The following is a 13,366-nucleotide window of genomic DNA, read 5'->3' on the forward strand; positions in this document are numbered from 1 at the left end:
GTGCTAGGCAGGAAGAGCAGCAGGAGCAGACGTGCGCAGCTGGGAAGGATCCAGGCTCCGCTGAGGGTTTATGTAGCTGGGGCCCTGACAGGTGAGGCTGGTGGCCCGTTGAGGAAGCAGCCCAGGGCGTGCCAAGCTGGGTCTCTATCTTGGGGCCCCTGGGGTGCCATGGAAGGCTTAAGCAGGAGGGCCTGCTCTGACTGGTGCTTCAGGAAACATACCTGGCTCGATGGAGAAGATGGGTTTGGGGGCCCATGTGGAAACAGAGAGGGCAGCCAGGTGGCCTCTGTAGGCAGGAGATGGGGGCGCCTGGGCCAAGATGGGGGCCATGGGGCTGGAGAGAAGTGGGCAGATTTTGGAGACAGTATCTTCCTTCCCTCATGCCTGGACTCTGGGGTGGGAGGAAGGGTGAAGAATGATGTTGGATGCCCAGATGTAGCCTGGGTGTGATGGCCCAGCCTTTCCTGGCAATGGGGTACAGGTGGCAGGAGAATCTGGGGTACATGGATATGTGTGGGGGTCTAAGGGACTCCTGGATGCCAAGGGGAGGTGGCCCAGCCCTGTGGCTCCCAGGCCTAGTGGCCCAGCCCCCTAGCTGAGTGGCAGCTGACACAGACACCAGCATCTCCCCGCCTGCTAGGTCCAAATAAAGGAAAACCCAAAATACATTTCCCTTTGTCGGAATCGGGTGAGGATGAGTTGGGTGAGAGTCATTCGCTATTGTGTTCTGGGGCCCACACCGCTCCTTACATAAGCTCTGAGTTAAAAATACACACAGAATTCTAATTCACCTGCTTTGCCTGGGATCATACCCCAGGGCCCCCCAGCTTGGGTGGGCAGGGGGCAGGGCAGGCCCCCGGCAGCCACGAGGTGAAGAAACTGCCCCATGGCACAGAGTGGCACATGGCAGCACTAGCCTGGCTACCCCTGATGCCCTGGGTTGTCAAAGGATGGTTAGTGTAATGATCCTAAGAGCAGCTCACCTTGTCTGAGGGCTATCATGAGCTGACGTCTTCACTGTGGGACCGCACTTACCCTCCTAGCGGCCTGATGGGCTGGGTTCCCTTCCTCCTGTCTTCTTACAGCCCAGGGTGACACCTTGCCTGGCCACACCCTGGATTAGCACCCAGGGAGCCCTCGATCTGGGTGCTAGTTGGAGCCCCCCCACCCCCGGATCCCCCCACCTCCTCCCCCAGCCCTGTGGCCTTCCCTCTGGTGGGTGTGGGGTCAGGAGGTGGCCAGGTAGAAGTCCCCTTTCCAGGGGTTGGAGGACAGAGCAGTGTCCGAGAGACCCCCCAGGCAGGGCTTCAGCTGCTGGGGGATGGGGGGGCGGCGGCTGCCCCCAACGAGTTCACAATGCCTGAGGACATGGCTCACCCCCATTGGGACCCAGTCCTGGGGGGATTCAGTGCAGAACTAGGTGGTGACCGGGCCTTTTCTGCTGACTTGAGAAAAGGAAAAAGATAACTCAGCCCCCTCTGCAGGTGGCCTCTTAGGAAGTGAAATTAATGATGAGCTGTTCCAGGTAAACAAATGCTTGCTTTTTCCCTTCTCCCTTCACCCCAGGCATGGCCAGCAAAAGGGACACCAAGCCAACCCTGTGAGCACTCCAGCCAGCCAGCTGGGCCGGCCCTGTGGGGTCCCGCTCAGGCGGACAGGCCGGGCAGCAGCACAGGGCTGTCCTTGGCGTTGGGGGAAGCACTGTGTGCGCGGCAGAATGCTAAGCCCTTTACGTGGATCATTTCACTTAATCCTCATAACTTCCTTCATGGCGGCCAGTCCTATTATTTTCCTCATTTTCTAGGACTTAGGTTCTGAGAGCTGAAGTGATGTGCGTATAAGTCCCGTGCACTGCAAATGGTAGGCTGCTATCGTTGTTGAACCCTGTAAGAGAAACGGAATTACATTCTTTATTTGCGCACTTTTCTGGCACCAGCTCCGGGTTCTCTTCTTCCCTTCATGGAATTTACTGTCTCTGTGGCGGACTGAGAAGCGAAGGTGACAAAATCGGATTTGGGTCTCATGTTTGCAGCGGGGTGCGCAGGAGGTGGCTGGTACTTCGACAGCATTGACGCAAAGTAGGTGGATAACCGAGTTAAGTGCAGTGATGTTCAGGGAGGGGGTGTTGGCAAGGGGCTGGACAGATCAGCCAGGACTTGTGCATAAGAAGAAAGGGTGTGTGTTGAGGGGGGGTGGCGTGCTGGGGGGAGGAGAGCAGGACATCCCAGCTCCAGCCCTGGCCCCTGCCTGGGGACTGAGGTGGCCCCTTCTGGCCAATAGGGGGGATGACCTTAAAAACTGCCTGAGGTCCTTCCTTGCTGGGCAGGCACCCCATCCGTGTGAACCAGGAGCACCTCACCGTGGCCCCTGGGCTGTGAGCCCGGGCTAAGGCACACCTGGGGTTATACGTCTGAGTTGAAGACACTCCTGACTCGCCATATACACGACGACATCAGCTCTTTCTCTTACATGGGCTCCCCAAACCACTCTGAGCTGGGCCTGCCAGGAATCCCCTTCCCCAAGTCGCAGGTGGGGAAAGTGAGGCCCTTCAGATGGGGATCAGCTGCCCAGGTATGGGAGGTGCCAGATTGCACCTCAGCCTGACCTCCTGGAATCCTAGAGCTAAAAGGAGAAGGCCAGTCTCAAAGCTGGTGACCTTGCGGCCTCAGTTTCCCCATCTGTCAAATAGGGATGAGGAGCACTTCATGGTCAGCACGCAGGCCTGTGTCTGCTGCGTGCAGGGGATGCTGCCCCGAGCACACCAGAGCTGCCCCTCCGCATGCAGCCAGTCTGGTGGGGGCGTCCGGTGGGGGAGGCCGTCAGCTAACAAATGGGAAACATGACAACCCCCATTGGGTTCTGCATTGTCTGCCAGTGCTGGGCACTGAGTAACCCCAGGATTTTCCCCCAGCCCTGGGAGCTCATCAAGGGGCTGGTTTTATCTCTGGGCTGGGGGACTGGCATGCCTGCTGCCCCAAGGAGCAGGGACTGAGGGCCTCTCCTGGGTGAGGCAGGCCCCGACTTGAGGCCGCTTCCGTGGGACTGATTTATCAGCAGCCACTGAGCAGCCTGGGGGAGCTGCGGTCCTCGGGCGTGCTGGGCCTCCCCAGCTGGAGTGAATCTGGCGGGAGGATGAGTTTGGTCATGCTTGGGTTGTCAAGAACTGAAGAATAATATTCTCTCTTAAAAATATTCCCCATGGATACCAGACTCTGTTGCTCATCCTGGGCAGAGGCTGGGGAATCCTGTGCGCCTGCTCTGTGACATCCCACAAGCCCCTCACCCTCTCTGAGCCCCAGGTGCCCCCTTTAAAGTGGGGAGAAGGGTCAGCCGGGTGCTGGCTTGCCGGGTGATGGAGTTAGGTAATACATGGAAGTGCTCAGCAGTGTGCCTGGCACGCCCTCATTAAATCCACCCCAGGTAAAAAGAGCAGCTGTCTCTGGCATACCACAGGCTTATGACTTGTCTGTAACATGGGAATAAAGTATCTTTAGGAAATTTGGCCATTTGGGTCAGTCTGGAAGCATCACTTAGCAACCCCAGCGCCCAGAAGAGTCACCAAGCCTCTTCTGGCCCAGCACAAAGCTCAGGAAATGCCCTCCCCTTCACCTTCCCAGAGTTGCAGCCTCTGAGCAAACCCTGGGGCTTGATCTTCTTTACCTGTGCAAACTTGGGCAAGGGACCTTAGTTTCTTCTCTGTGAAATGGGCGCAAGCATTCCTGTGTCGGCTCCTTGAGATAATATGTGTGAAGTCAAGGAATCCCCTTCAGAACCTGACTCTCTCTCTCTGGCAGATGCTACCCGAACCCAGATCTTGCAATGCTTGAAACAAAATTCCTTTTGGGGGGATTAAGCAGGAGGGTGTCCTTTGGGAGCAGGCGGTCTTGGGCGCAGGGGCGGAAGTGTGGGACTGGGCACCAGCACTGCTAGAACAGGGCTCATTGTTTGCTAGGAGATCCTGAACCTGGTGCCTCTAGCTTCCTGGGGTACCTTCTCCCCAGGAAGCCCTGCATGTGGCATTAGCAGCCGAGCTCAGAGAACCGCAGATTCCTCTTCTGTGCAGACTGGAATTTCATGGGCAGGAATGTGCCGATCTGGCTGGTCCCAAGAAGAGGAACAAGGCTTGGGGGCTGCTAGATGGCTGCAAGGACGCTTTCCCTCCTGACCTCTGAAGATACTAATGACAGTCTCAGCAGCCCTGCCTGGGGATCTCTGTATACCAGGCCTTTACGAGGCCCTGAGGGAGAGGACCACAGCCCCACTTCACCAATGAGGAACTGAGGCTCAGAGAGAGCAAGTGGCAGACCCCTGGCCACACAGTGGTGGGCTGGGATTCAAGCCCCAGTCTGTGACTCCAAAATGACTGTGTTATGATGGTCTCATGGCCTTGCTGTCAGCTGCAGGGGGACAATGAGGACGGTGTCTGCCGTGTTTCCTGGTGGGTCCGCAGTGCTAGCACCACTCCTGGCACATAGCAGGGGCTCAGTGAAGGCTTATTAACTGAATGAATGAGTTTAGGAGCAAATGAGAGAAAAAACTTCCACCCCAGCCCCAGCTTTTTCCAGCATGCAGGTCCTAAAGCTGGGTGTCTCCAGGGCTCCAGGGTGGGGGCCCCAAACCCAGTTGCTCCCAGCCTGGCCTCAGCTGCCTGGGCCCATCCCTCTGGGAGGACCTCCTCTGCAGGCTGTGTCTCAGGCCCTGGGGGAGGCCTCCCCCTTAATCCCAGAGGACGGGCTGGGCGGGGCAGCTCCCGGCTGGCCGGGGGCGCTGGCTGGGCCTGCACAGCTTGCTGAGGAGGGCGGGCCGGTCATGGAGTTCAGTATCTGGGTGTGCTCCTTCGGTCAAAGCTGGGCCCCCACCCCCAATTTCAGCTTTTCTCACTTTGACTGAGTCAGAAACTCACTGTCAGCCCATCTTCAAACCCAAGGCGGCCCCTTCCTGGCTGTGTGACCTTGGGCAGTTCACCGCTCCTGTCTGAGAGTCAGTCTGTGAGAGTGGGGAATAATTAGAATACTCATTGACACGTCACAGGTCTCAGAACAGACCCATTGATCACTCGGCAGCAGTAAATTAAAAGCCCCCCAGAATGCCTGCTGAATTCCTCCCCCGTCTTAGACCTCCCAGGTCTCGCTCCCTTCAAGCCTAATTCATACTCAGGTTTGATTGTGAAGCTCCCTTTCCCCTCAAGTGTGTCTCAGATGTCACTGTGATCTGTGGTGTTTCTGGTGCTGTGTGACTGAGCTCGAGGAAGTTGAGGGGGTTTTTCTCGAGGGTAGAGGGGAGGAATGCACTCCCTCACCCCCGTCCCTCTTCATGCAGCAGCTGGGGATGGGCGAAGGGCACTGGTCTTGTTGCGAGTCCAGACTCTCAGCCCTTACTATTCTGAGCAGTTTGGCACTGTTTAAGGAAGTTGCCTACTAAGTTCCTAGTAGGCCCTTGGTAAATGTCTGTCTGGAGGATGGCAAGAGAATGGGCTGCATTCTGGATCTGGACATTTCTCCCCTCCACCTTATTACTGCTTCTGGCAAATGCCTACACATCCTTCAATGCCCAGTTGAGATGCCCCTCCTCCAGGAAGTCTGCCCAGCTTGCTTCAGGTCCAGTTGACCTTTTGGGACCTCTAGTCTTCCAGAGATGGGCAAACCTAGAGTTTTTCCTGCCCAGCTCTATTTCCCAATAGGAAACAAAACTGAGACCCAGCAGGGAGCCTTCCCTTGGCTGAGGTCTCACAGCCAAGTCAGAGGCAACAGCACGGGGATTCGAATGAAACACCCTTAGATCTCATCAGACCGCCTTTGGGCATGAAAAGAAGTCGTGGGCACTCCCTCTCTGCCCCCCAGTAGGCCCTCCTGCAGAACTGAGCATGCCATTAACAACCTCTCTTCCTTCTTTCCTTGCAGCCCATGACCTCCCAGTGAACAAGGCCTCGGCCACCCAGCCTGGCAGCCACTTGCAGTGCCTGTCTGTCCACTGCACAGACGACGTGGGCGATGCCAAGGCCCGAGCCTCCGTGCCCACCTGGCGGTCCCTGCACTCCGACATTTCCAACAGATTCGGGACATTTGTGGCTGCCCTGACTTGAATTGACAAGAAATACACCCTCCCCCCACCAGGCCCTTCCCTCTGCCCGTCTCTCCCCTCCCCTCTCAACCTGCTCCCACGCCACCCTGTTAATTCGAAAGGGCCACTATTGCTGAGTGGATGATTTTTTTTTTCTAGGTTGCTACCTGCTTAGTGGCATATGGACCGGAAAGGGTTAATTTAAAGGGAAAAAAAAAAAACCTCAAAAAAATTTTTAAAAAAGAAACTCGTCTGCCACAGTATGTTACCAGTGTTAACTCTTCTGCAGTTAGCAAACTTTTGCTTAAGCCTTTTTCCTGCTAGAAATTCCCAATTTCTGTAATCTTGGCATACATTTTTTTAGATGACCTCTTTCCTTGTTTTATTTTCATGCTGCTGTATGTCCAAGTATTGTTATTTCATAATAAGACAAAAGTTGCTTTCCTTATTCTCTTTTATTCTTGTTCCTCCCCCCTCTACTTTTTTTTTTTTTTTTTTTTGCTTTTTGCTTTGTTCACTGCTTATTAAAATGGAAATCTTGGAGAATAGTAGTTCTGGAATATTGCCGGGTGAAAGTCGAATTGTCATCACAATGTTATATATTGACACCCAACTGTCATCAGTCAGGCAGGAGCCAAACAATTAATGCCCCCCTTAGGTATTTCCCTGGGATTTTGTTTTGTCTGTTCCCTAAGAAAATAGAGATAATGCATTTTCGTTCCTGCAAACACACACTCAGCCTCCAGCCCCATTCTCTCTTCTGCTGGAAGCTGCCCCTCTCTGCAGCAGGGCAATGACGTGTCCAGCCTGCTCTGTGGGAAGGAGCCGGAATGTTCGACAGTGGTGTTTTCTCTCCTTTTCTGGACCTCTGCACAAATGCCCAGGCTCTGGATTTTCACGCTGTGCGAAGCCGCCCCGGTCTGCATGGGGGGATGGTGCCCTTCCAGCTTGCACAGTCCCTGGGGGCTCCAGGATCCCGCCCTGCTGCAGCCAGGCTGGCTGGGTTTTGGGTGCCCAAGTTGGGGGACGAGGATCCGTTCTCAGCCCTTGACCTTTCCTGACAGCTGTTCCCAGCCAGGCGTGGGAAAGAAGGAGGTGGGGCTGGGTGTATCTTCCCCACCTCTCCCATTCTGCCCCCACTGCCCATCTACTTTCCCACCTCCAACCTGGGCAAACCCCCACCATCTCCTGGAGGGTCTAGACTTTGGCCAGCACTTTTTCAAGGGGCTCATTCAGTGAAGGAGCCCTCAGGCTCAGCCTGCCAAGCCCCCCTTCTCTGAGCCTGGGTGTGTTTCTCTGCAGGGGGTTGCAGACTTCTGGGTGCTAAGGAGGGAGAAAGAGAATACAACCAATGACTTTGATTCCTGGGCCCTTTTTTTTTCCAGCCCCTGAAATTCCCCCACCCGCCCTTTTGATTTTATCTCACCCTGTTGCAAAACTAGAGCCACATCCCATTCATCTAACAAAGGAATAGCTACTCTTGTGAGCAGAGGTGAGGGGGCAGCTGTGCGAACAGGGCAGCAGAGAGCAGGGCTCCTGGACCCAGCTGAGGCCTGTTACTGGTCATCCTAGAGCAGTGGTCACTGGAGGCCCGGTGTCGGCAGGGTGGGCACCTCTGGGTGCTGTTGATGCCTGCAGAGGGCTTGCATGGCTCTTGGGGGTAGGGAGGGGGGCACACAGATTCCAGGGTGGGCCAGACAAGAAGTGACGGATACCGCTTCACCCAGATGGGTGACTCTCCTCTTTTATTTCGGTTTTTGTTAATGAACATGTCTTACAAAATGCTCCATTTTGAGCCTTGTGCCCCCTGCCCCCAACCAGGTCCCCAGTGTACCCGGCTTTTTTTTAGCAAGTGACTTGAAGGCTTTGGGCTCACTGTACAACACCCACATTGTTTATTTCAAAGACCTTTTCAGCAAAAGGAGGAGAGCGTCCAGAAAAGTCTTGCTCTTTCCTTTCCCTCCTCCTCCCCTTCGTTTCTCCAGGCCCTCGTGGCTCGGGTCTGAGTCTAGACGGTCCTGCTTGCCTGCACCATCTGACCTGGGCCCGGCTCCAGCCCGCAGAGGGCAGGCAGAGCAGGTGCTGTGAATTAGTCAGCAAGGTGTGAGCTGACAGTCCCTGTGCTCTGCCACCAAAGGAGAGAGAAGGGGAGAGAATCTGCTCCCTGCCCTGGGCTGCAGGAGAATCGGCCACAGTCTGAGCAAAATGTCATGCCCCCTCTGATTCTGCAACGTACAGCTGTTTGAGAGCTTCATCATTTTATTTTTTAAACAGGAATGATTTCTCCTTAATTGCTTAAGGCCGGGGAGCCACACTTCTTGACTTCTGTCTCTGACTTTCCCTGCATCGAGTCCATCAGCACTTGGCCGACAGCTTGTGGTCCTAGCAGCCTCGGAAACCCTGAAGTTTTAAACTTTCTTGCTCCCCACGACCCCAGAATGGAACAGCTTTAAAAATAGCCTTAAGCAAAAGGATGTTATTTCATTAAATTTGGTTTAATGGAAAGAATAAAAGCAAATTAAAAACACACCTGACCCACAAGACTCCCAACACTGGTAATCGGTACAACTCTTCGGGAAAGAAAACGAAAACGTTATTGCACATGTAAAATATGAAAACTTAACTCTGCTGTGTGTTAGGCAATCCTGTAATCTTTTTTGACTCTTAAAAGAAATTCATTTCTGAAATGCTTGGTTGGAAGACTGTGACAATAGCTCATGAAATTGAGTGTTATTTTTTTTCTTTCTTTTTTAAAAAAATATGTAAAGTGCAGTCTTCTGTATTCATGCATACTGTATATACCTGTATATGTTTTCCTGAGCAGCTAAATAACAATAAATATGACGTTAATGGTGACTGTGGTACATTTGTGGGTGGGGCTTGCTTTGTTTTGCCCCCCGTACTCTCCCCATTTTCCATGGGTCTCTCCAAAGCCCGCTGCGGGTGGAAATGGAGGTGTGGATGCTATAGGAGTGTGTGTGTGTGTGTGTGTGTGTGTGTGTGTGTGCGCGCGGCGCACGCGTGCATGTGTTGATGCCATTCTAAGCCTGGATCATTTCAGAGTTGCTCAGCCTCGGCATTCTAACCACGAGGGTCGGGTCATTCTTTGTGGGAGGCACTATCCTGTGTACTGTAGGATGTTGATCACCATCCTCGACCTGTGCCGGCTACATGCCAACAGAACCTCTTTCCCTCCTCCTACCTGGTGACAATCAAGAACATCTCCAAACATTGCTCAACGTCCTTTGGGAGACATGAGCTGCTGGGGAATGAGAACCTCTGCTATCTGATTGGTGCAGGAGGGGAGACCCACCCAGGAGTCTGAGCTGTGGTTTTCTTTTGAGGCCCAGCATTTTATTTCAGCTTCCAGTAAACTTTGTCACCTCCTGCAAGTTATGTAGCTTCTCAGCTCCTCTTCGTCATCTCTGAAATGGTTCTAACTCATGGAATTGTTGTAGGAGGCAATGTGTGTGGATGCAGCCCGTAGGAGGGCTGCATATGCATAAAGTGTTAGCCTGGTGTCATTACGGAGCTTGGCACCACTGGCAGCATTTTGGAGTCAGGCTGTCCTGTGTTGGTTAGATGCTGCTTCCTCTGCTTACGGCCATGTGCCACCGGCAAGTCGGTTAAACCCGGCCTCTGATTCCTTGCCTCTAAAATGGAGCAAATAACACTTAGCTTGATTGTTCCTGTGAACACCAGCCCTGTTCTAGGCCCTGTAAAAGCTCTGGTGGCCCCATGGGCTACACTTTGGGCAGCTGCTTCACTCTGGAATCTGCAGCCTCAGACTTGAGGTTATTACAGAGCTTTAATATACAAAGAGCAGGGTGGGGGGAAGAAGACAAGTAAATTGACAGTTAAGGTTAGGAGAATATGTCCAAAAACCCATGGCAGTACAAGGGATGACTGTCACTCTAAGAGATTCATGAACCCCATGTAGGAGAACTGCAGAAGGCATCCTCCAGCCAGTTATGCCCAGGAGGGGTTTTGAAGGATGAATAGGAGTTCGTTGTATTCATCCCAGCATATAAATTGACCCTAATTTGAGAGAAATTTTGTTATATTTCTTCCCTTCAGCTTTTTAAGTTTTCATTATATATGCAATGATGTATTTGTCAGAATGTAAAGTTTCTAGGGCAAGACTGCTATATTCACTTTAATTTGAAGGAGCTTAAAAATCTCTTTAACCTTTAAAGGTCTCCTGCACAAAGTGACAGTGGTATATGATCATGTTCAGGATCCAAGGTGGGGAAGAAACGTGAGAGATTGATGGGCACTGAGTGTGGGCTTTTGGAAGACTTCAGGTGAATGTGAAGTAAATGGATGAATGAATGAGTGATTTCATGTCTCTGAGGGCCTGACAACTGGAAGGACCACAGACTGGCACATCATTGAGGGTAGGGTGGGGTGGGAACATGTGATTTGGGGGCTGCAAATTTGGGTGCACGTTGGCCCTGGGGAGGGCCAGGGGAGGGCTCCAGCAGTGGGCTGGTACATCTTACATGTCGGTCTTTCCATGTTGACAGAGAAACACCATCTTAGTCAGATGTCCCACCACATGCCTCAGATTGACTGCCACCTTCACCCAATAATTAGGGAAGGCATCCTGTAGCAGGTCATGTTCAGGTGGGGTTTTGAAGGATGAGTAGGAGTTCATCATATTTGCTCCACAATTACAGAAGGCTGAGGGGCTGTCTCTCGGGTGTGGATGGAGGAGTCAGGTGGACCTTCTGATCTTTGAGAGCTGGTGGAAAATGCAAAGAAGGATGCCCCATCCCACTTTCTTTTTCAAAAGATTAGGAAAAAATCCTGAGACCAGAGTGAAGCATAGATTTTCCTAACTGACAAGGGGATTAGCACTAAGGACTCCACCTGGGACACCAGAATTGGTTATAGTGGAGATAGAGGCTGTGGTAGATGCTAAGCCTTTGCCCCTAGACCAGGTTGACCTGATCTTGATCTGGAAGTGATTGGGAGTGATCCAAATTCTGTAATTATAATACCATGTGATAGGCTGGGGATAAAGACCCTCATGCAATTATAATATAGCCTGGTACTGCAGCACAGGGCCTGGCACACAGTAGAGCCTCACCAGATAGCAGTAGAATGAAAGGGGTCTTGATGATTCCACTTACTTGCGTGGTGGCCACTTCACCTTTGGCTGCTGCTGAGGTTAGTGCTTGATGGGGTGGAGAATGGGGCTCCCGTCACGGTCAGAGCTGGTTGCTCAGACTCTGACTCTGGCAGATGTACACTGCTGGGGCTGCTAATGGCTGTACTTGTGGAAATACAATAGGTCATGAGTGAGCCCTGTTATGAAGACCAGTACCGTTGGGAAGGAAATAGAGGGTGACAAGAAATTTCTCAGAGATGCCTCCCTGAAGAAGGTCAGGGGCAGAACCTGAGAAGGTAGGGGAATGAGCCAAGCAGATATCTGGGTAGTGGGAATGGCACATGCAAAGGCCCTGTGGTGGCAGCATCTTCTTCACAATGGAGGAACAGTGAGGTGGCCACGATGATAACTATTCCACTGGGCCCAGGGTTTGTAGAGAGGCATAACAGAAAGAGGCTTCCAGAACCCAGTCCCCATCCTCTGAACCTCTTACTATGGTGCATGTAAAGACAAAAACCAAAATAAGCTCCCAGCATCCTCTTTGCCTCACTGTTCTCTCCTGGGGTCCTATAGTATCCCTTGAGTTTCTCGGTCTTGATTCAGGGCCACACCTGCTACCTTGTTACCTGCGCCTGGCCTGCCTCCCAGGCTCTGCATCTCTGGCTCCCGTCAAAGCTCAGTGCATGCCAGCCATTCACTCACTTTATTTTGCTGAGGGAGATGACAGCGATCTGCATGTGCAGAGCCTGCCAGGCTTGAGGGGACAGTGCCAGGCTCTGGGGACACCTGACGAGCTAGGAGCTCCACTTTATTTATCAACGGTTTGGGGTTCCCAGTGCCGCTTCTGGCTTTCTGGGGCCGGGAGGAGACTGCAAGCTTCTGCTGCTGACACTGACTGCCATTCACTGAGCACATGCCCAGGGACTTCCCACGCATCAACGATAAGCTCAGGCTTCCTGTCCCGTTTCCTGGGGTTTGAATTCAGGCCTGCCCGGCTCCCCATCCAAAACTGTGCCTGCTGCTCTGCAGCCACCAGAGAGCCCCAGTCCAGAAGGGCAGGACACGTGGTGGGGTTTGAACAGAAGGGGCGAGGGGGCCGGTGCCAAGTTCCTCTCTAACTGGCTGAGGGGCCACTCTCTGGGCCTTAGTCTCCCCACCTGAAAAGTGGGCTAAAGCAGCAAGCCGCCTCAGGTGCCTCCCAAGGCCAGGTTTCTGTGAAAGAAAGTTAGGAAAGGGGGAGAGTTGGAAATGGGGAGCTGCAATGGAAGTGGGGGATACACCCTTGCCCATTACCAGAACCTGTCCAGCCAAAGGTTATTGATCACCTATCGCACACCAAGTGCTGGCAGGATGCTCATGCCGCACATTCGGCGCTCAGCCTTCAGAAGTGAGGGCCTCAGAATCCTTCCTAGTTGATAGACGAGGAAAGTGAGGCCCAGGGACGTGCAATCTATGGGCCAAGGTCACCCAGGAGGTGAGCGGCTGGCAGATCAGAGCGCGGAGCCTGTGCACTGAAAGGGGCTCATCTTCTTCTGTGTGTACCTTTTACAGGGATTTGAGCAAACAGGGATAACCTCACCCCTCCTACCAAGGCCCTGAGGCCACCATGTTTTTCCTGGGAGGGTGGGGATCCGGGAGGAACTGGAATCTGGGTCTGGCAGCATCTCCTTGGTTGTCCAGATAGAGGCGTTAGCCGCATCCTGTGATGTGGGAGGTGACAGGGAGAAGGCCTGGTTCAGTGGCAGATCGCCCATCAGCATAAATCCTGCTCACTGGCTGGTGGCTGGTCTCTGGGCCTCTGTTTCCCTATCTGCAAAATGGGACTGGTTTTAGCACCTACTGCACAGATGTTAAGATTAAGTGCAGTAAGAGGGTTTTGCATAGGGGCTGTTCTGAGCAAGTATTTGGTGCATGTCAGCTGCTGTTGATGGCATTACGTGCCTCAGGTTCTCCCTTTGAAAAACAGAGGTGCTAATAATCAATAGTAGGGATGCTTGCTGCATGAAGGGGCCTGATCTAAACATTTCATTTGCACTGACGAGTTATATTAACAGCCATAGGAGACAGACTCTACTGTGAGTCCCATTTTACAGAGGAGGAAGCTGAGGCACAGAGATGTGAAGCCACTTGGCCAAGGCCACCTGAGCAGGAGGTGGCAGTTCCCCCTCCCAGGGCTGTGGGGACTCAACCATG

General features: G+C 53.1%; 1 protein-coding gene across 3 annotated transcripts in view; it reads left to right on the forward strand.

The window, feature by feature from the left end:
* Positions 1-8,916, forward strand: part of MN1 (MN1 proto-oncogene, transcriptional regulator) — a 47,923-nt gene extending 39,007 nt beyond the window's left edge. For all 3 annotated transcript variants that reach the window (XM_036908933.2, XM_036908932.2, XM_057491350.1), the window contains exon 3: positions 5,901-8,916. In XM_036908933.2, the coding sequence (XP_036764828.2) occupies positions 5,901-6,082 (182 nt within the window). In that variant the 3' untranslated portion in view covers positions 6,083-8,916. The remainder of the gene's footprint in view (positions 1-5,900) is intronic.
* Positions 8,917-13,366: the final 4,450 nt, after the last annotated feature.

The sequence above is a fragment of the Manis pentadactyla genome, chromosome 14, assembly GCF_030020395.1.
Source record: "Manis pentadactyla isolate mManPen7 chromosome 14, mManPen7.hap1, whole genome shotgun sequence".
NCBI classification, from domain to species: domain Eukaryota; kingdom Metazoa; phylum Chordata; class Mammalia; order Pholidota; family Manidae; genus Manis; species Manis pentadactyla.